The sequence below is a fragment of the Capricornis sumatraensis genome, chromosome 3 (genome assembly GCF_032405125.1).
Source record: "Capricornis sumatraensis isolate serow.1 chromosome 3, serow.2, whole genome shotgun sequence".
Lineage (NCBI taxonomy): Eukaryota > Metazoa > Chordata > Mammalia > Artiodactyla > Bovidae > Capricornis > Capricornis sumatraensis.
In genome coordinates, this window is record NC_091071.1 from 6,042,396 (window position 1) to 6,064,664 (window position 22,269).

The window sequence follows — 22,269 nt, forward strand, 5'->3', positions numbered from 1 at the left end:
TAACCATAAAATGTTTCTACAGTGTATGTTGTGTTCTGCAATTTAGATGACACCCTTTTGGCCAAACTTTTGTGTGTTTTTTTGTTTTGTTTTTTCCAAAGTAATGAAAAGCTGTGGAAGTTTTAAGGAATGATCAAAGGAGGAAAGCTGCAGATGTGAGCCTCACTCCCCCCAGCCCCCAAGTCTGGGTCTTACCCGGCTGCTCAGGTCCTGAATTTCCATGCCCTTTTTTCCTTCCCATTATGGGCACAGGTGGAGGTGCAGGTTCGTTTAACAGGGTTCTCTTTGTTGTTCTCCTTTTCAGGGTCCCATCTCGTTCATCTGCTCCGGCATCACTCCCAACCCCCAATCCTGAAGGACATTGGTTTATTTCTGAGTGACAGTGTGGTTAGGGTCCACAAACTCCAAGCATTTAGTCTCTGCCCTGGGTCTTCTGCTCATTTTCAATCTAGTGAGTCCTTCTGGTTCCTTTCTTTTCCCCTAAAGATTTATTTTCTTTCTCCCTGGGTCTTCTTCTCTTTATAGTTCACCTCAAAACCTGCCTTCTCCATGAAGTCATCCTTCTTGGCTAAAAATTTTAAATATTCATTCCACCTTTAACCTAAGATTTTGTAATTCAACTCACAGAAGTGAGAAGCTACAGATTCCCTGACCATATTAGCATGAGTCTTGCCCATTTTCTCAGGTTCTGGAGCCGAGAACCAGTAAGGCCCAGCCACCTGCAGACCCCTCGCACTTTCTGCTTCTGCCCTGCCTTAACAGGAACACATGTCTCGTTTCCAATTATCCTGCTTACCTCTTGCCTTGGGTTTTTTTGTTTGAATTTTGGCTGGCTTGGGATTAAGCAAAGTTGGATCCTGAGAAAAATAAAATACAAATGAAGTCATATAATTGTGATTTAATAGAGTAGGATGCTACAGAAATGATGGGTGTACTTAAGTTCCAGATGCTAATTCTTCCCAGTTTGATCTACAGAATTGATCTAACTTCAGTCAAAATCCCAGCAAGTTATTGTGTACCAGTATATGATACCATAATGATGGACACATGTCACTACACATTTGTCCAAGTCCATAGAATATACACCACCAGGAGGAAGTCCTAATGTAAACGATGGACTTTGCGTGATTATGATGTGTCAATGTACTGAATAGGTTCATCAACTGCAAACAAATGTACCACTCTGGTGGACGCTGTTGCTAACAGGGGAGGCTATACATGTGTGGGGGCAGGAGGCACATGGAAACTCTCTGTACATTCTCCTCAATTCTCCTGTAAACCGAAGACTGCTTTTAAAGTCTTTAAAGATGAAAAATATCTACATTTCATATGCCTGAAAAGAGACTAAGGAAATAAAATAATGAATATCCTAAGTGTCCACACAGGGAAGAAAGAGAGGCAACCTGCTATTCTGTAAAATTGCTCCAGTAAGAACCAAAGAACTACAGTAGGAAATGAGATTATCATCAAAAAATAAGTTCCTAGAGATATGAGGTATTAGAGAGAATAACTCAGGACAGAGGAGGCTCTTCTTCCCTGAAGAGTCCTAAGAGAGAAAACCAGCCCATCAGGGCTACCCTGATGTAGGGACAGGACAGTTCCTTAGAAAATACAAATCCATGCTAACCAGATGCCCTACAGCTATCTCCTCAAAGGAATCCCCAAGATCAATCTTACTGCTTTATCTTGTTCCTCCTCTTCATCCTCCTCCAACTCTGGCTCTTTCTCTTCTTTCTCCAAGCAGGAATCTAAGCTGCTAGTCCCAGAGAGCGATAAGTCTAAAACAGGAATAGGAAGGAAAGGCTAAATAATTTATCCAACAAAACAGGTGATGAGTTAGTGGAACTGATCCCAGAAAATCAATCTTCAAACTCTGTCTTTCATATCCAAGTCATATTTTCTCCATAAAATCTGATGTCAGATTATCATGGTTCTACCCTCTTCCAAGTCCTATCACTAGTCAACATGCACCCTCCCTCCCTACTCCCTTTTTTCTCCATTCCTCTCTCTACCCATGTGTCCATCCATCCATCCCAGACATTTGCTCAATGGCATTTATGTAAAGCCTCCTATTATAGAATCCAAACTAGGTTGATGGCACTGGATATAAAATAAAAGCTTCAGTAGCTGCCCTCATGAAGGAATCCCTTCCCTCCCTCTCTGGTCCTTAGCCTCCTATTTATCCTACCTTTTTCTTCCCCATTATTGTCAGGTCCACTGTATCGGCTCCAGAAACCAAACAAGTTAACCCGCTCCTGAGGGAACCAAGAAACAAAAGCATCATCCACTAGTCTCCCAGGGGCTAGTTTTGTCCCCTGTCTTCAAGGTTTCTAGTTATAGAGTTTGTATTCATATTCCACACCATTTTCACTTGAAACTTCACATTTAGGTTTATCTAAATTTTTGGAGAGCTTAACTACCATAGTATGTTATAACATTATACAATATTATTATAACTTCTTTTTACAGTTTGTTTATAATTCAGTTAATAACTGGGAAGAGGAAATTAACTGTCTATTATTCTCCACCCCCTACCCAAAGGCAGGATTTGAAGGTAAAAACTAACTCCACAGAATAAGGTACATACACCTGAGACTTGAAGTTAAACAGGGTGGTGGGATTCCCTCTACCACAAACTGTCTCTGTTTGGACAGAGAAAAAATTCCATTTGTCCAAGGGTAGGGAAAAGAATGGATGGTTTAAAGAGTCAAAGCAACTTGGCCTGGGAAGAAAAGACTAGTTCTAGAACTAAGACTGTGTAAGAGGGAAGGAGAGCCAATTTTCTACAGGAGGGACTGTATGACTTGTTCTGCATCCCAAGTCCCAAAGAGAAGGAGGGGTGTGATCTAAACTTTCCCACCTGAATACTGATCTGCTCTGCCTTTTGAGCCATCATCAGGGCTATCCCCAGTTTCTGGCTGCAGTCCTTATTCTTGCACTTTCTCTGAAATGAAAGATTAGAGTCAGTGATAAACATTAGGGAAGTGACTCCAACATACTGTTACTCACCAGACATTATCTTTACATTTATTTCTACTGGTATTGATATGATACTCCTATTCTTAATCTTTTGAACTCAGAAACACAATCCTCCCTTGTACCCAAACAAACCTTTCATCAATTTCTAGCAATATTTTCAACCAACATTTTGGCATCCTCTCAAAGTAAAGCCCATGGAAATTTGTAAATGCAAAATTAAAGGAGTTCAGATGACTGCACTTTTAAGCTTCTCACAAGTTTCTTCACATCCAGCTGCTTGATTTAATACTCACGGCCTGATTATCTAAGGTCCCTGAGCTCCTGGGCCTCGCTGGTAAGGCCCAAAATGATTATGGGCTTCCCTGGTAGCTCAGCAGGTAAAGAATCTGCCTCAATCCAGGAGACACTGGTTCAATTCCTAAGTCGGAAAGACCCCTTGGAGAAGGGATAGGCAACACACTCCAGTATTCTTGGGCTTCCCTGGTGGCTCAGATTGTAAAGAATCTGCCTGCAATGCGGGAGGCCTGGATGCAATTCCTGGGCTGGGAAGATCCCCTGGAGGAGAGAATGGCCACCCACTCCAGTATTCTTGCCTGGAGAATTCCAGGAGGAAATATCATTTAGTTACTTCAGTGGTTCTCAACCAGGGTAGACTTCATTTTTCTCCCAGAAGACATTTGACAATGTCTAGAGACAATTTTTAGGTTGTCACAACTAGGGTGAGGGCTAATACTGGCTAGGTGCCATTAGAGCCCATGGATGCTGCTAAATATCCTATAATGCCTAGGACAGCCCCTCATAATAGAAAACTATCTGACCCAAAATGTCAACAGTGTTGAGACTGAGAAACCCTGAGCTAATCTGTGCTTTCATTTCTATCACACTTGCTTTGGCTAACCTGCAGAAAACCATGGTCTTCATTAAGCCCCTCCATCTGCAGACAGGGAATGAAACTAAGAAAAATCATTTTCCTGCTGCAATCATGGTAGAAAGAAGTGTTCCTCATGAATAACCTTATCCTGGCATACTTGGTCAGACATGCGACTTCCTCCTGGCACAGCTTCCTCCAGGAAAAGTCACATTTAATAAAGGGAAGATTTTGTTTCTCAAGTTCCCTATATCACAACTGACCCCTGAAGGTTGCTCACCACTCCACTTAGCTCCAGGGTCAGCTCCTGGAAGTTCTTTAGCATGTTGACTGGGATCCAAGCACGAGAGACTGTTTCTCCAAAAAATGTCACATGGTACTTGGACTGTAATAAAAGATAGCTTTGTTATAGCCTCTTGTCCTTCTTCTTGCTCTGACCCACTAGCCAGGAAAAGGCAGGAGAAGAGCTGAGAATTCACAAGGAAGGAAGTGCTGGACCTTGTCTGTTCCTTTAAGCCTGACCCATCTATCCCACCTCACTCCATTGTTCTTCCATCCTGACCTCAGATATCCTAACCAAAGCCTATTTGTCAAAATCACAAATGTCCTAGTAATTAATAAATATTTAATTAGATATTTGTTTGTTTCTATATCCATTTGTCACTCTAGCTAAGAATCTGTTTCTGCTTGTGTCTGCTGGCTATGTCTGTATTTCTATCTCTATATCTATTAGGATGGATTTGTTCATCACTTTGCCCTGAGCACCTACCCACCCTGAACCAGGAAAACTCACCGGCAGGGAATCAAGATGAGAAGCAAAAAGAAAATATTCCCCCAGGTCAGGATCAGGTTCTACCATGCCTGGCCACCTGGAGAAGACAGACAGATGTAGGGGATGGAAGAGAAGGGGTTAGATGAACAGAACACAAACTCATCAATATACACTTATATAAAAGGGCACTGGGCTTCCCTTGTGTCTCAGATGGTAAAGAATCCACCTGCAATGCAGGAGACCTGGGTTCGATCCCTGGGTTGGGAAGATCCCCTGGAGGAGGGCATGGCAACCTACTCCAGTATTCTTGCCTGGAGAATCCCATGTACAGAGGGCTATAGTCCATAGGGTTGCAAAGAGTCAGGACACAACTGAAATGACTTAGCACACAAAAGGACAATACGTTTTGCAAATAAAGGATCCCCCAAATAGACCCCTCTGTCATCCCTCCACAGTGGTCACTACCAAATGACTGAGGTAACTTCCATCAATGTACAAAGAAGCTCAGAATCTTCCTACTAAAAAATATCTTATCTTCTAGGCCTCCTGGCAACCCTGAGAACAAAAATCTTCTGACTTGGGACATCTCCAAAGAAACTCTTCCACCCTTCCCTTTTCTCTTTACTTTGTATATCTCTCCTTTCCTAATGTCTAAAAAAATATCTTAGAGCCACTCATCTCTTTCTACCCATTCAGGGCAGAACTGGCTGACCCTTTTCCCCAGGGAGACACCACGTCCACCGTGAAATCTCTAGAAATCACTCTTTCAAAGCCTCCAAGATTAGTACTTTATATTCTCCCTCACCCATGCTCTTTCTAAGGCAGGTAACATTTCCATTATAAATCCCTTTCATTTCCTTCCCTCTCTGCCTTAAGCTACCACTCTCAAGCTTATGAAGGATGCTCTGACTCTACCATGGCACCCTACCAGGGGTAGCCGTATTGCTTGGCCCAGATGATGGATCCTGGGATGTAGGAGGCATAGGCCACATCACTTTCATGACCAGTCCAGGTCTCCTCAGGAATATCACAGCGATTATACTGCAAGTCTGCCAAAAGAGAGGAGGAGTGCAGGGAAAGAAACAGCCTCATGAGGTGAAAATCTGGATGAGGGCAGAGGAGAGGTCAAGAAGAAATTGTTATATGCAGCAGGTAGGACCAAAAGGACACCTGGGAGATGGGCCTGGAGAATGAATAAAGGCTCATGAAGGAAATGCAGCTAGAGCTAGGAGAAGCAGGAGCATTGGCTCTTCGTGTTCTGTAGAAAGAGATCCCAGACTTCCACCTACATCCCACATGTCTGACCCTGCTTCCATCTGTGTAATATCATGAAGATAATTTCTCCAATATTCTGTTTTCTCATCTGTAAAATAGTTGGGTTAGACTAGATCTTCATAATCTTTTTTAAGTAGTTTCAAACATTCTAGAATTCTGAGCTACTGAATCTCTCTCACTGGCTTTTCCTCATATATCCCATACCAACCCAATACCAAAAGTCTAGTCAGACTAATAGGGTCAAACCAATGCAGAAGAAGATGGAATTTACTCAGAACAATCGTTTAGATTCCAGGACCCTCCCTACTCTTCAGAGTGTCTTCCTCTATCCCTTTATGCCGAATTCATTTTGAAAAGAGCAAGATCCCCACCTCTCCCCAAATGCTAACTACAAGGGCCCCTGGAGTTATAACTATACTTTTGTCATATTTAATCTAAAGGTTGAAAGCAGGGAAAGAAAGAAAGGAACATAAAAACTGAAAACAAATTTCCATTTTACCTGTGTTCTGGTCGCAGGACCAATTATCTGGGAGGACTGAGGGGTCAATGTTCCCACGCAGCCGCCTCCATTTCTCACAGTGTGGGGAGGAACACTGGACCCAGACTAGACATTGACCTGTCACAGCAAAGAAACCTGAAATAAGAGACTCAAAAATATGTTCTTCCTTCTTCAATTTAAAATCAATATACTCCCTGCCACCACCACCTCTGCAAGAATCACACAGCCCTAGAGATCAACTTGTTCAAGCCCTGACTTACAAACAGTAAAACCAAAAGCTCGGAGGAGATAACTGACTGCTAAAGATCAGTCTAAATTGGTGGCAAGGCTGAACGTGGAACCCAGGTCTCGCATCTCAGTCTTTTTCCTGAACCATGCTATCATCTCTTCTCCCCCAGGGCAGAAAGGAGTGTTTCGTGTATTGACATTTCTTTAAAAGGCTGCCTGGCATCTTTTGGGTTACTGCCTCATTTCCCGGCTGGTCTGTCACCACTAAAAAGTTCTCCTGAAGGACTGCGCTTGCTTCGGCAGCACACAGACTAAAATTGGAGCGATACAGAGAAGATTAGCATGGCCCCTGCGCGAGGATGACACGCAAATTCGTGAAGCGTTCCATATTTTTTAGAAAAATGGTACTGAAGAATTTATTTACAGGACCACAATGGAGAAACAGACATAGAGAATAGATTTATGGACATGGGGAGAGGGGAGGAGAGGGCGAGATGTATGCAAAGAGTAACATGGAAACTTACATTACCATATATATGGGAATTTGCTGTATGGCTCAGGAAACTCAAACAGGGGCTCTGTATCAACCTAGATGGGTGGGATGGGCAGGGAGATTGGAAGAAGTTTTAAAAGGGTGGGGATATACGTATATCTATGGATGATTCATGTTGAGGTCTGACAGGAAACAGCAAAATTCTGTAAAGCAATTATCCTTCAATAACAAAATAATTAAAAAACAAAAAAGGTTCTTCTGAAGGACTAACCAGCATCTCTTTTGTGCACAGCATCCAGAGTTCCTATTTGAACTAACCTGTCCTATTTGAATAAACCTGTCACCAAATCATCAAGTTGCAGCCTTCGGGACCAAGAGCTCTGAGTTCACCCCTCACCAAAAGACAGGTTTAACCCTATCGTTTCTCAGTCAACTATTTACTTCAGGCCCTGCTCAAAGGCCAAACACTCCTTTTATCCATTACATTCCAAACTCTCATCCCCACTTTTCTCTACCCCACATCTTCTAGGTTGACCCAAAGCTCCACACAGCCCTTTCTCCCTCCCAAACTCTTCTACTATATTCTTTGGAAATGAAAATGAAATTAATATTCTTTGGAATTCCAGGCAAGAGCAACTAAAATCCACATATCTTCAATCTGTTCTCTGAAGCTCTGCCTCCTTTTTGAAATCTGGTGATACAGAAATCTGGTGATGCTGCCCCAACCCAACCCCACCTGACCCAGGCAGCCCTCTAAGCAGAGGCTGTCCTTCTCACATCCCCCAGGCCAGAAAGTGGGGTCAGTATCACCCTTTCCACCCACTGACACTTGCAGACCATTACTATCCTCCATTCTATAAAAACACTCCCTCCCTTAAGGTCCAGGCCATGAGATTACACTGCCCTCTCATCTCCCTTGCAATGACAATGCTGCTACCTGGTTCAGTCTTTTCCTTCTCTCTGCCTCCTGCCCTCATAGATTACCATATATCCACAAGGGTAATGTACAAGCACCCCATACCTTCTCCTCCATGCCACCTCAGTAGCCCTTCACCTCAGGAACCCACTCCCATCTTGCATGCCCGCCCCCCACCCCCAGTCATCTGCAGGGACTGCACACTCCCCTGAATCACTTATCTAAACTCTTCTCTGATAAAAATGCCCCATCCTTCCACCGTGCTCCAAGAACTCATGGCAACTTTCACTTTATCTAGATCTCCAATCCACTGGTCCCACCTTCCTCTCAACTAGTAGCAACCTCTTTTCTTTATTCTGTAGTTACGCACATTTGATTTCCTTAGATTCTCTTGGAGACATCATCAACTCCCTTTCCCTGTCCTTCCCCCGACTCAGCTGGCAAATACAATTCTGAATGAACCCACTCTTTTTCTATGCCTACACTTGTTCAACTGAGCTTTGCTAGAGAAAATCACTGACCAGGTACACCATATATTCAGTTAACAACACCAACCAATATGTTTCTCTAGTAAGTTCACTCTCCCACTGACAGTTTACCTTAAATGCTGAAACGTAAGGGATGCCCTCCATCCCACCAAAATCATCCCTCAGCAAAGTAGATGACTTACATTTGGGTCCTTTCAAAATATCTCATATTATGGATCACTTTCTCAGTTATTTTGAATAATTTAGTACTGGTTGGGAATGATGTATTAGTTTGAAATGAGTTGCCACTGACAGTTGTAGATGTTTACAGAGGTGACCTGGCAAAGCTAGAAAAGAGAGTGGGAGAAAGGGCCAGGGAGCATAAAAGAGAACAGAGATCCAGAAAATAAATGGTGGTTATAAAAATATAAATATTCATGAGGAAATGAGTGGGGAAAAAAATCATCCTAATGCTGTAAAACTAGGTATTTATGGTTCAGGATGAAATTTCTATGACAGTTTTAAAGACATACAGTTCCTTAAAGTTTCCTTTCCAACAACTTAGAAGAGAAGATATGTTAGAAAACTGTTTGAAGTTCACGTGTGGCTCTGTGTTAATGAAGGCTGATGTCACAAACACACAGGTCAAGAGCATTTCAGTTGACTGCTAATTTTTGAAACACTAGCTTCCTTGGGTTCTATTATCTCTCATTCTCCCTTTTCCCCCCTCCCCTCTCATTTTTCTGGTAACTCCCTCCTCAGTCTCCAAATTGGGTTCACCTCATTCTCTGTCCAATCTCTAAACTGGAGTCCCAAAGCCTAATCATGGGTCTTCACTCCCATGCCGCACTTCTCCAGAGGTCAGCTTACCCATATCCTCCCTTTGAAACCCATTTTCATACCTGACAACACAGAAATGTATGCCAGTGGCCTCTGTTCTGAGCTCCCAGTTCCTATAGCCACCTTGCTCTTTGACATCTCTATTTGGAGGTCTCACAACAATCTCAAACCCAATGAGTCCAAACCCAGATTCTTGATCTTATCCTACAGAACTGCTGTTCACCCGCTCCTTTCACACAACTGCTCAAACCCTCTTCTCTCTCACTTTCCAATATTCAATTCATCATCAAGTTCTGACAACCTTATCTCCAAAACATATCTTAAAACCATTTGCTTTTCATCTCCTTCATCATCCTAATCCAAGCCACCAAAATATTTAATCCTATCATTAACTTAACTGGTCTACTCTTGGCTTCTCATACTCCCTTCTCCAATTAATCACCAAAAGGATCTGTTTAAAACATCAATTTGAGGATGTTCACTTCCCTGGTTAAAACCCACCAGGGACTTCCCACTATACTTAAGATGAAATTCTCACTTTGTAACATGGTCTTTGAGCTAGCCACTGCTACCTCCTTATGAACGAGGAAACAGACAGAACAGGCTCCATCTTGAAACAGGACTCCATCTTGGGCTGGACTGTGAACTTTTGAGCTATATGCCCAGTATCTATGGAAATGACATACCAACTGGAAAACCAAGCCCCTGGAAGGAAGAGCCCCAGGGCTCATACCTAGACTCTCCTTCCCCTAATTAACTGTGGAACCGAATAGAATCATACATTCTATTGTTTACTGGGGTATGACCACAGGCCTATTGATAACTGTCCACTGTTAACTACTTAGGCCTAAGGCATATGAATCAGAGTTAACTTTGATTGTATCTTTCTTTTCCTTTGTTCAGACTAGTTTCAGGGAATTTAGGGAGGTGGGTTTGTGCACGTACACTTAGGGGTATATAAGATTTTCACAAAAACTGGTCAGGGTCCTTGGCTAAGGGGAGACTCTGCCTTGGACCCGCCGGTGTAATAAACTGCACTCCATTATCTGCACTGTCCTTCTGAGTTTGTTTCCCAGAACGCGTGGCTATAACAGTTACATTTATCTAGAGCCACTTTGCAGCCTTGCTTCCCTTGCTCTCTGAATCCCAGTTATACCAGGTTTCTGTTGGTATCCAGAGTAAGCCAAACTTCACCTTATCTAAAACTTTCTCCTACACACTTTAGTTAGCTAACTCTTGCTACAGGTTTCAGCTTAAACATTATTTCCTTGCAAATGCATTCTCTGACTGACCCTATCTTAATTAGATCTCTACCATTTCCTCTCAGGACATTGTTTTCCTTCCCTTGACAGAACTTAAAGCAAATTTTATTTACTGGATATTCCCTTTCTACTACCTACTCCAGGAGTACCCATCTCTCCTTGACAACTGTAAAAAAACAGGAAGAGTGGTTCACTGATAGTAAGAGGCCTACACATTCACTACAATCACAATTCAACCCATAAGCACTGCCAAAATATAAACTTCCTCCAGCAACTATGGATTATATGACTGAATAACTGAATGAATGAAATAGCTCTCTCTCTTCCTCAGCACTATATCCTCTTAACAAGTAGCTGTGTGAAATGAACTATAGTCTGCAGAATTTGCTCTAACATCCTAACTGGTCGTTACCCATCTCCTCCACCTCCAATTTTCAAGTTCAAGTAGGTTTGTCAAACCATGGCTGAACTTACCAAAACCATTTCCTTCTCCTTTTTGTTGGTCCCCGTTCTGGGAATGATCCTGGATAGTTTTCTTATGGTGGTCATCCTGTCTGTGCTCATGTTCACTTTGGTCTTTCTCCATTTTCTCATCTTCTGGGAAGATAAAAGAAAAACATCATAGGGTTAGGAGATGAAGAGAATATTTGTAGATAGTAAAAGAAGGAAGAAGAATCACAGTTCATTAGTTTTAAGTCTTGGGCTAAAAATTTTCAGTATGCCCACTGTCCTATTCCCTAATTTCATGGAATAAGTACTTGAGATGTCAAAGTATATCGGATTATACTTACGAGCTTCCTTCTTTCTTTCGCTTAAGGAGAGTTTATTGAATTTCTTCTCAGAGGAGGCAGAATCTGGCTGGCCTGGCTTAGATATCTTTATCTCAGGGATTATTCCATCTTCCTGAGAGGCTGAAATCTCTAGAATAGGAGGTACCACTACTCTGTCTCTGCAAATAAGATTTTTAATTAAAAGATAGAAAAGGGCAATTTGTAGTACCCCTCTTTTGAAAAAACCCAAGGGTAAAAGTTAGGAGGACAGAAGACTTGCAAGTTCTCCATGGCCTCCTGGGGTCATTTTATTCATTTACTGGCCTATTTTCCCAGTTCAAGTATCTTTCCTGAGATGAGAGAAATCTACCAAGATGTGAAAAACATCTAGGTAGAAAGACAGATAGATGGATAATCATTTATCAGTAAAGTCTACCCTGTGATCAATTCGCCACACTGGGATAAACTTACCCATCAGCATTATTATTATCTGAAGTATTAGAAGAAGCAATTCCTGGTTCCTTGTCTAATTGGGTACATCTTGTAGGCTGGGTACAGGAAGTCTCTGAAAAATCAAGGGTAGATTCCATCCTCCCAAAACAAAATACTATAAGCAGAGAAGCAACCAAAGAAAATAATTACTCCATTATTTCTAAACTGTAACCTTTCATTAACATATCTCCCATCAGTTGCCTGGAAGAACTTACCTTTAGACTTTTGCCATACCACAGAACTTTCAAGTTTTTTAATTCTCAGGAAAAACCACAAATCTGTTATTCTAGGATAGTCAGGTAACGTTAATTTTGTGTACATAACAGAAACTTTAGGTATCGTCTTTTATATCATTTATCCCTCAAGCTTTCTCTAGAAGTGGAAGTATACCTAAGAAAAGCTGAAAATGTCAAACCACTGTCCTTAGCCTCAAGACCTTATGGAGAAAGGCTTCAGGGCCTATACTACAGAGTTTCTTATTCTAAAAATCAAATTCCTGAGCAGATGTTAAAACAGTATTGGAAATAGAAATATACAAGAAATGGAAACTAAGGTCTTCAAATCTGGGAAAAATAATTTATCTTTTCTATGAAAATTGTAAACATATAAAAATAAATTTAAATTACTTTTAAAAATCTAGATGAGGGTATATTTATATATTTATATTCTGAAGTCAATGTAATCTAATTTTCTAAAAGTCTATACCTTCTGTCTTAAGATGGTTTAGCTATAGTCCTGTTGATAAAAGATGAGTATTTAGAACTATTTTGAAGTCTCATCTAATATTTCCTTATGTAGAAAGATGGAGAGAAGGAGAGAATCTATTAACTTATTCCACCCTTCAGATAATTTCTTTACCTAACTGAAACTCTATCTTTCACTAAAGCCATACCCAAGCACTCCTGGAAGGACTTCCGTAGCACAATCTGGACAATCTCCTCAAATTCTGCGTCCGTAAGAGTTGATTTTTCCTGCAGAGAGACAGGTAGGGGAGGAAAACTGCTCGTCTTTCCCCACTCCTCCTCTCTAGGAAGGAGGAAGCCTCCTTTGGATGAGGCAGCAAGTTCACAAAACTGAGAACATGAAGTCAACCTAAAGATGCCATAAATTCTATCACAGATCGCCTGGGAGTTAAGAAGTCAAAGAAAAGGAAAACACTGATAAAGTCTCTACTTCTACTCTCACCTACATCCCACCTCAGCCCCTACTTGCCCAGTATTCCCTGCTAAATGCTTTCATTAAAACATTTTTTACCTCTTTGAGAAGAAAATAGACACCCCCACACAAGAAAAAAAACACTGAAACTATAGGATGAATCTCCCCTGTGATTATTTTCTACATTCAAATTTATGTTATAAATATTTAAATGTCTTCTGAAATGGAAAGATCTTGTTTGCCCAGGCTGGATGAGAAGAGAAATTATCCCACTACAGCCATCCTTTTGATTTTTACCTTTTCTTTCTTTGGGTTCTTGCTGTCTTGAGCCTTTCCTTGTGTCTCCTGGCCACTGCCTGGGCCATTCTCTGTGGTTGTTTTCTCCTTCTTCTTCTCTAACCCAGCCTTTAGCAGGCTTGGCCTGACCTCTGCCTGTGGGGAACTGATCTCCGGGATCTCCTCCTTTGATGAGTTAAGGTTATAGGGCATCAGGCTATGCAATTTTTGTGCAGGCGGGGCAAAAGTATTTTTTGGTCCTTTCCCACATTCTGAAAGAAATTTTGTCATCAAATGTAATTTGTGAAACATGGAATCTAACACAGAAATTGCCAAACACTGCACACTGATGGACAATATCAGAATTATCTGGAGAGACCTTTTAACAAATTCAGATTCTTAGGCCTCTCCTTACCAAACTTCCCCAGGCCCCCACCTTTTCACCCCAGCCCTAAGATTGTGACGAAGTAGTCTGAAGTGAGACCCAAGAATCTGTAATTTTATAAGGCTACTCAGATGCACTTCCAGGTTTAGGAACCACTAAGTAATTCAAAAGTGATAAACAAAAGTATGCGGAAAATAGAAATATTCAAATATGAAATTTTTAAAATTTGCTTTTAAAAACTTTGCACAAAGTGTTATAGGAAATTAGAGGAAATTTTTTTAAAATTAGTTAAAATCTACAAAGGATGCAATGAAAATTGTACTGATCCTCCCGGGCATAAGAAATCCCGGACATAAGAAATGTATCTTTCTTTGGAGATTCCATAATATTTTGTATCTATCACCACATTCAAAGTTATTTATAAGTATTTAAATGGCACTTCTCTTCCTACAAGTTCTTACATTTCTTGAGTAAGACTGTTCTAAGTCAAATATATTTCACTCAAAGTGACTAGAAAAGCAGTAACTTTAACAAAGTGAATATGAAATACGTATGAACTGAGCTTCCCTTTGGTGGGAAAGGCGTCCAGACGACCTAAGACTGAGAAAGAACAGGAAAATGACTCTTGACTCACTTTCTTTACTCTCCAAGGTTGGCATCATTCAGCTCAGAAGCTACACTTTCTTTATGCCTCTGCTGAAAAAGAAACGAACTGTTATGCTCTGATGAACAAAATTTATTTATTGAAGCATAGTTGATTTATAATGTTAATTTCTGCTACACAGCAAAGTGATTCAGTTAAATATATATGTATATGTATATATATATATATACACAGTACTGATCAAACATGGTTTTAAACTTTCTCCTCTTCTTGCCTTCTTGGGTTCAGGGTCTCTTTGCCTAGGATGCCTAACCTACATTTTCTGCCTTATTGACTACAATCACACTCCTGGGCAGTGCCAATTAAATGCTGGAGGATAATGAAAGTTGTTTTAAAGATTAGCAACAATCCTTAGTGTTTTAAGTGTTCAGAACTATGTCCAACATGAGGTAGGCACTTATAGGTAGGTGGAAAAGATAGTGGTAGTGATTTGTTAAAAAAAAAAAAACAAAAAACCACACACACACAAAATTCAACTGAGTAAATTTTGAGGATCTTATTGGCTTTATTCAACAACTCATGAATTGGGAGCATCGAATCTACCAGATGGATAGGAGCTCCAAGGAGCTATACAAAATTAAACACTTTTACAGGCAGAAGAGATAAGGAACACAGATGTAATACTAGGCAAAAAAAAAGAAAGTAAGTAAAAGAAAAAAGCAAATTGGTTATACAAGGTTACTTTCCTTTAAGGGTCTATCAGGCAGATTACCCAACTAGTGCTGATCAGGCAATTCCTGACTGACTGGTTTAAGATTCCATTTCTGAGAGTCAAAACTGTAATTAAATTGTCTTGGTTTAGTGATAGGGGGCTTAGCATAAGCAACCCCATTTGGTGCCTCTTATTAAAACAAGATGTGTTTTTAACAGCCAAAAGTAAAAGTAGTAGTAGAGTAGTGGCATTAGAGTGTAGACAGTCCTGGAGTTAAACAGTGAGATTTTTTTTCAGAGCAATAACCTTTCACAAGGTTCTTCTAAATACTCAAAACAAATACACTATAGACTCACTTACCTATTTCAGACATCCCTACGCATAGAGAACCCCCTTTTTAACATTACTATAATGTATTATCTTCCTTTTACTTAGATCTTCTAGTCCAATAAATTTCCCAATGTGCTAGATTCTTGTATTAATAATTTTTATTCAGAAAATTATTAATTTTCTGGCTCAGAAATATTTAGTAACCAGCAGATGTTTTTGAACTGTGGTGTTGGAGAAGACTCTTGAGAGTCCCTTGGACAGCAAGAGATCTAACCAGTCAATCCTAAAGGAAACCCACCCTGAATATTCATTGGAAGGACTGATGCTGAAGCACCAATAGTTTGGGCACTTGATGTGAAGAGCCAACTCACTGGAAAAGACTGATGCTGGGAAAGTTGAAGGCAAAAGGAGAAGAGGTGGCAGAGAATGAGATATTTGGATAGCATCACTGACTCAATGGACATGAATTTGACCAAACTCCGGGAGATAGTGAAAGACAGGGAGGCCTCGAATGCTGCAGTCCATGGGGTCACAAACAGTCAAACACAACTTAGTGACTGAACAGAGGTCTCCAGAGAAGCTAGTAATAAGAATCTAGCATATTCATTCTATATCCATAGCTTATCTGTAGCTATCTACTCAGATATGTTCTACACAACATCAGTATGTTTCATTACTGCTACCAAAATTGTGACTAATAATAAATACACTTATTGGGCACCGACTATAATCTTTGAATATGTCATCTCATTTAATTCTCCCAATAAATCTGAGGTTGATGCCATTTTACACTTGGGGAAATTGGCACTGAGAGGGAGTCAGAGATATTAAGTAGCTGATAAATGGTAAAATCAGGATTAGAATCTGTCTGATCTATGTTTGCATCATGAACTGCGTTACAGTACATCCCAGGAGTCTAGTTTAGCAGTTCAGTGCTTCACACCCATTTTAACATCACAGCACACAGCTAAAGCATACACTAAAAGTAAACACTGAAACAGTGTTCTAGGTACTCTGCTCACAGCTATAGACAACCGAGGAATGAGAGAGGGAGGCCTCCAGCCATACCAAAGGCTGAAGAGATTAGTATCTCTAGCTGTATGTCATTTGTGACCCAGCACGGTGCCAAGACTCATCTTATGATGTTCCAAGAATTTATACATTTTCCAGTCTTCACTTTCCACTACTGATATTATTTCTACCCAGCTGTGGTCTGCCAAAACCTCAGTGTTAATACATGGTAGAGTAAGATGAATCCAGGTCTTTGGCTTCTAAATTCTAATAACATGTCTATTCTTCTCAGTGATCTGATTTCTGGCTGTTGATTTTGAGTACTTTGAAGGCCTTTGACCTGAAACTCAATCCTTTAACTCTGCTATCTCCCACTATAAAGAGATCCAAGAGGTTTCCCAGGTGGCACAGTGGTAAAGAATCTGCCTGCCAATGCAGGAGAAATCAGTTTAATCCCTTACCTGGGAAGATCCCACATGCCATGGAGCAATTAAGCCCAGGTGCCAGGACTATTGCGCCTGCGCTCCAGAGCATGGGCGCTACGGCTGCTGAGCCCACGCGCTGCAACTACTGCAGCCCCCGCACCTTGAGCCTGTGCTCTGCAACAACAAAAGCCGCTACAATGAGAAGCCTGTGCACCACAACTAGAGAGTAGCCCCCGCTCATTACACTAGAGACAACAAAGACAAAGAAACAAAGAAAATGAGTAAGTAGTAATAAAAAAGAGAGAAATCCAAAAGTTGCATAAAATGGATCTTTGGGTTCATATATTTTTCTCTCTAAAGGGGCTGAAAATTTTATGACCCTCAAATGGCCAACTTAAACACTCAGTTGTTCAGGGTGTAGGATTCCACCCTCCAGATTCCAAGATGAATTCAAGTTACTGGGGACTTGACTTAGTGTGGCCACAGCATGGCTGAATATAATGTCTTTTTAAATTTTTTTGGTATTTTAAGAAAAATACTTAATTCCATAAATGCAAATAATTGATATGTGCTGGTTTGCAGTAATTCCTTTCCGTTTATACTCGTCTAGTGTGTATTAGTCGCTCAGTTGTGTCCCACTATTTGTGACGCCACGGACCATAGCCCGTCAGGCTCCTCTGTCCATGAAATTCTCTAGGCAAGAATCCTGGGGTGGGTTGCCATGCCCTCCTTCAGGGGACCTTCCCAACCCAGGGATCGAACCCAGGTCTCCCGCATTGCAGGCAGATTCTTTACCATTTGAGCCACCAGGAAAGCCCAATTTAAGAAGCACATTTTATCACGGTTTCCATCTTAATGTTTCACTGCCAACTCCCAAACTTATTTGACAATGAAAGAAAAAGCAAGTAGGAAATTGGGGGAGAATCACTACAGCAAACTGGTCTCTTTCTTTATGATAACCCTAAATAGAAGGTACAAACTGTATAAAATTAGGCCACAAAGGGAATAATAATATTAATAATAAATGACAAACATATCTTCTCCCAGACTCTAAAATTCCAAAAATGACCATGAGAAGTCCCTATGAAGATAATCAGAATTACAAAACTATACTGAACAAGGAAAGCAAAATGAAATTAGTGTACTTGAGATGACAAAATTTGATTTTTTAACAATTTTCATCTATACAATATGTGTGAGTATCCTTTAACTATCTCTGGAAGAACACACAAGAAATTGACAAAAATGTCTCAGTGGAGTGGAAACAGGTAGCTGAGAGTGGAAACGAGCTCTCTACTGTAGCCTCTTGTGTAACTCTAGTATTTTAAACATAGACTGCCATTTCAAAGCGACTTTTAAATTCTATTTTTAAAATAAAATTTTAAAAAGAGTATTTTGATCAACCTAAAGAGGCAAAAGTTTTCCAAGAGTTAAGTTTAAATCATTATCTAAACCTATACTGACCTCTCTAGGCCAAAGTGTGTTACTGAAGCCCCAACCAACTAGATAAAATTGTGGATCACTGTTAAGTTAATAAGATGCAGTAAATGTATAGCAATGGCACCCCACTCCAGTACTCTTGGCTGGAAAATCCCATGGATGGAGGAGCCTGGTAGGCTGCAGTCCATGGGGTCGCTAAGAGTCGGACAGGACTGGGCAACTTCACTTTCACGCATTGGAGAAGGAAATGGCAACCCACTCCGGTGTTCTTGCCTGGAGAATCCCAGGGTCAGGGGAGCCTGGTGGGCTGCTGTCTATGGGGTCGCAGAGAGTCGGATATGACTGAAGTGACTTAGCAGCAGCAGCAGCAGTAAATGTATAAGCTTCCTTTATGGCTCAAACAGTAAAGAATCTGCCTGCAATGCAGGAGAAAAAGGAGATGTGGGTTCAATCCCTGGATCAGGAAGATCCCTTGAAGAAAACGGCAACCCACTCTAGTGTTCTTGCCCAGATAATTCCATAGACTGAGAAGCCTGCCAGGCTACAGTCCATAGGGTCCCAAAGAGTCAGACACGATTGAGCATGCATGCAGAGTGAGGGTGTGATGAAGAACATTACTTTTAAAGAAAATCTCTATCCTGATCAATAGAGAAGAGAAAGTTTGGAAGTCACTGTCTGACAAATTTCTGCTCCTCTGTTTCAGATGAAGTATTTTCTTCCACAGTAACGAATACTGAAATTCACTTCAGAGAGAGAAAGACAAATTTAAAGATAGTTAATAAATATACAAAATACCACCAACTTTTACCTGGTTAGCTACGAAATGACTGGGGGCTCTAAACCCAGGAATAACATTTGAGATTTTAGTTTCTCTTTTCTTACCTTAGATGAAAAATATTGGGGAAAAAATCCAATAAAGCTTCAAATTTAAATGTCAAAGTAAAAGAACTTCCATAACCAGATCCTAACTCCTCAACTGACATAAGAAAGGCGAATAATGAGGGGGAAATAACTTAGAAGTAATAAAGGGACCCAAGGGAAGGTGAATGAGGTGTTCCAAAAGATACTTTTCTTTCATTTAGAACACCAAAAATCATCACACTGATTAGAAGATGAAATCACCTAGCTCAGCAGATCTCCAACTACTTATCTGTGTTAGATTTTCTCATATTCTTCAACCAAAACAAGATATCACAACACATTGAATTCAGAAACAGATGAAAATCCAGCTGTTTTCTATTAAGCCAGACATGAGAGAGATTTGCAGAAATGTAAAATAACACCATTCTTCATAATAAATTTTCTTTCACTTAGGAAATTATATTTTCATTTAAGTGTTATCTACACTAACATTATGTAAATGGTTTACTATCATCATTTTTAAATTAATAAATAGATTAATTTTTCTCAGTTTAATTTCTAATACTTAAGTATCAATGCACAGGTAAAGAGATATAAACCAATCTTTGGAGTCCTTCAAAAATTTTAAGAGTATGAAAGGATTCTAAGAGGATTTCCCTAGAGGTCCAGTGGGTAAGAATCTGCCTGCCAATGCAGTGGACACAGGACTGATCCCTGACCTGCATGCATGTTGTGGGACAACTAAGCCCATACACCACAGCTACTGAGCACATGCTCTAGAGGCCAAGAGCCACAACTACTGAAGCCCACGTGCCCTAGAGCCCACGTTCTGCAACACAAGAAGCCACCGCAAAGAGAAGCACACGCACGGCAACCGGAGGGCAGCTCCTGCTGCCCCAACTAAAGAAAGCCCACATGCAGAAACCAAGACCCCGTGCAGGCAAACAACAACCAAAAAAACCTTTTAAAGCATAACTTAAATAAAAAGGATTCCAGTGCTTTCCTGGTGGCTCAATGGTAAAGAATCTGCCCACCAATGCAGGAGACTAAGGTTCAATCCTTGATCCTGGAAGATCCCAAATGCTGAAGACCAACTAAGCATTTGCACCACAACTATTGAGCCTCTGCTCCACAACGAGAAGCCATCGCGGTGAGAAGCCCACACACAACTAGAGTAGCCCCTGCTCACCACTACTAGAGAAAAGCCTGTGCAGCAATGAAGATCCAGAACAGACACAAATAAATAAGTAAATTTAATTTAAAAATAAAGGGATTCCCAGACCAAAATGTTTGAGAGCTGACTTAGCTAAGTAACTTACTTCAGTCTTGTCACTATTTTTCAAAAAGCCTTAATACTCCTCCTTCCACTCGGAATGTGTTCACAAATTTCTCCCAAGTATCCAGTTACTCCCTCTTTATATTGTCCCTGGAATCCTTGGTCTAAGAGAACAAAAATAAGCCCTTTAGAATTGCCCTCTAACACAGACTCTGTGAGCCTCAAAAAATTGTATTTAAAAACTATATTTTGAGAAGAAAAAAAGAAAGATCAAATTTCTGTTCTCACTGAGCTGACACTCTAGTGGGAGTAGTTAGGCAATGACCAAAACAAGTAAATATATATATTGTAAAATAAATAAAGATTATATTTTCAGAGGAAGCACTTTTCTCAGGGTTACCTAAGATGCTGCCTCCCAGGCTTGAGTTCCTCAGAATGTCTACCAAATAAAATATAACTCTCCAAAAAAATAAATAAATAAATAAGATAAAAACTATATTTTAACTCTCCTTTAAGCTGGAGTTTGATTTCTTTTTGTCTTAACTTCTAATGGTACGTAGATTTCTTCTCATTTTCATGCCTCCATCAATAAGTTTGTTCTTTCCACCTTCCTTCTCTCATGTGCGCTCAGCAAGCATGATTCTAAACTTTTAACAAGACAGAAGGAAAAAAACTGATCCCAGCTACCCTTATTACCCATAGTAGGCTGCCTAACAAGACATTTGGGGCTTCCCTGGTGGCTCCGTGGTAAAGAACCCACCTGCCAATGCAGGTGAGGTGAGTTGATCCCAGGGTCGGGAAGATCCCCTGGAAATGGAAATGGCAACCCACTCCAGTATCCTTGCCAGGGAAATCCCATGGGCAGAGGAGCCTGGCAGACTACAGTTCATGGGGTTGCAAAAGAGTCTGACACTACTTATCAATGAAACAAGACATTTACTGTCGTAACTACTTTAAGTAAAACCTTTTACGGAATCTTCAAATTAATGGTGACTAAAAATTTAAGTTCAGAGAGTGCAAGGAAGCAGAGAGACATGGTCAATTATCACCAAGACAGACTCTTTAGTACCCTGATCTTGGTTCAGACCCTTTCTATCTAACCGCTGAAAAGCTTCCACAGGTGCCCGGAATAATGCCAACCTCAAACTAGCCATTCTGTGTTGCTTTCCAAGAGGCCATGCCCATGAACTCCCAGACCACTGCACCATTTCCCCTCACAGAGTGCCAAGATTTGGAACAATAAAAGGCCTAATCTCACTTTTCTCACTTTTAAAACCAGAGGGAAGAACTTGGAGACACCTACATTTTTCCTCTTTCCTCACCAATTCTCTCTTAAAAGCACAGCAATTCAGACCGGAGGTACCACAGAGCCAGAAGTCCATGACTCCTCTAAGGGTAAAACAGTGGCTCTCTAACCTCTCCTCACCATCAAGAAACACCCTCCATGAGACAATTTCCCCTCAGCTCCCCCTCCCCATTCCCACCCTCAACCCACGGAGACACCAGGATCCTCATTCTCGCTCAGCTCGACATCGCGCACCGTAATACTGAGTTAGTTTTGGTTTTCTCTTTGGAGCAAGTCTGCGGCTAGAGATTCTGAGAAGAGGGATAAGAGCTAGCCATCACCCTGAGGAGAAAACTTTTCCTCAGGCGACAGGTGCCAAGACTGGCCAAGCCTAGAACCTTCAGGTGCAAGCGGAAAAACACCAACTACCTTCTGATGCGTAGAGGATCTAAGGGTGAGGAGCAGACAGAGTTACTGCAGCGACTCCACCAGCCACGCGAACCTCCAACCAGTTTTCCCGCCAACAAGGATAGGCGCGAGGCCACTCGCAAGCTCCACCTCCTCCGGCGGCGTACTCGCAGGGCTAGTGCGCATGCGCAGTTGGAGGCCGTTTCTGCGTTTGCGCAGCAGTCATTGCCGCCATCTTCC

The 22,269-nt window shown here is 41.0% G+C and overlaps 1 protein-coding gene and 1 non-coding gene across 4 annotated transcripts in view; one reads left to right on the plus strand and one right to left on the minus strand.

The window, feature by feature from the left end:
* Positions 1-22,125, minus strand: part of ZCWPW1 (zinc finger CW-type and PWWP domain containing 1) — a 22,978-nt gene extending 853 nt beyond the window's left edge. The window contains exons 1-16 of one of the 3 annotated variants that reach the window (XM_068969441.1): positions 22,051-22,125; positions 14,312-14,373; positions 13,314-13,564; positions 12,754-12,832; positions 11,841-11,934; positions 11,391-11,548; positions 11,074-11,196; positions 6,394-6,510; positions 5,548-5,668; positions 4,641-4,716; positions 4,128-4,232; positions 2,861-2,944; positions 2,189-2,255; positions 1,678-1,778; positions 797-857; positions 196-351 (exon numbers count right to left, since the gene is read on the minus strand). In XM_068969441.1, coding sequence (XP_068825542.1) covers positions 196-351; positions 797-857; positions 1,678-1,778; positions 2,189-2,255; positions 2,861-2,944; positions 4,128-4,232; positions 4,641-4,716; positions 5,548-5,668; positions 6,394-6,510; positions 11,074-11,196; positions 11,391-11,548; positions 11,841-11,934; positions 12,754-12,832; positions 13,314-13,564; positions 14,312-14,339 — 1,621 coding nt within the window. In that variant the 5' untranslated portion in view covers positions 14,340-14,373; positions 22,051-22,125. Of the gene's footprint in view, positions 1-195; positions 352-796; positions 858-1,677; positions 1,779-2,188; positions 2,256-2,860; positions 2,945-4,127; positions 4,233-4,640; positions 4,717-5,547; positions 5,669-6,393; positions 6,511-11,073; positions 11,197-11,390; positions 11,549-11,840; positions 11,945-12,753; positions 12,833-13,313; positions 13,565-14,311; positions 14,374-22,050 lie in introns of those variants that run through there. The other 2 variants (XM_068969442.1, XM_068969443.1) reach the window with 2 other exon arrangements.
* LOC138077370 (U6 spliceosomal RNA) lies at positions 6,909-7,015 on the plus strand. The gene has a single exon (XR_011144807.1). It is a non-coding gene; the product is annotated as a U6 spliceosomal RNA (small nuclear RNA).
* Positions 22,126-22,269: the final 144 nt, after the last annotated feature.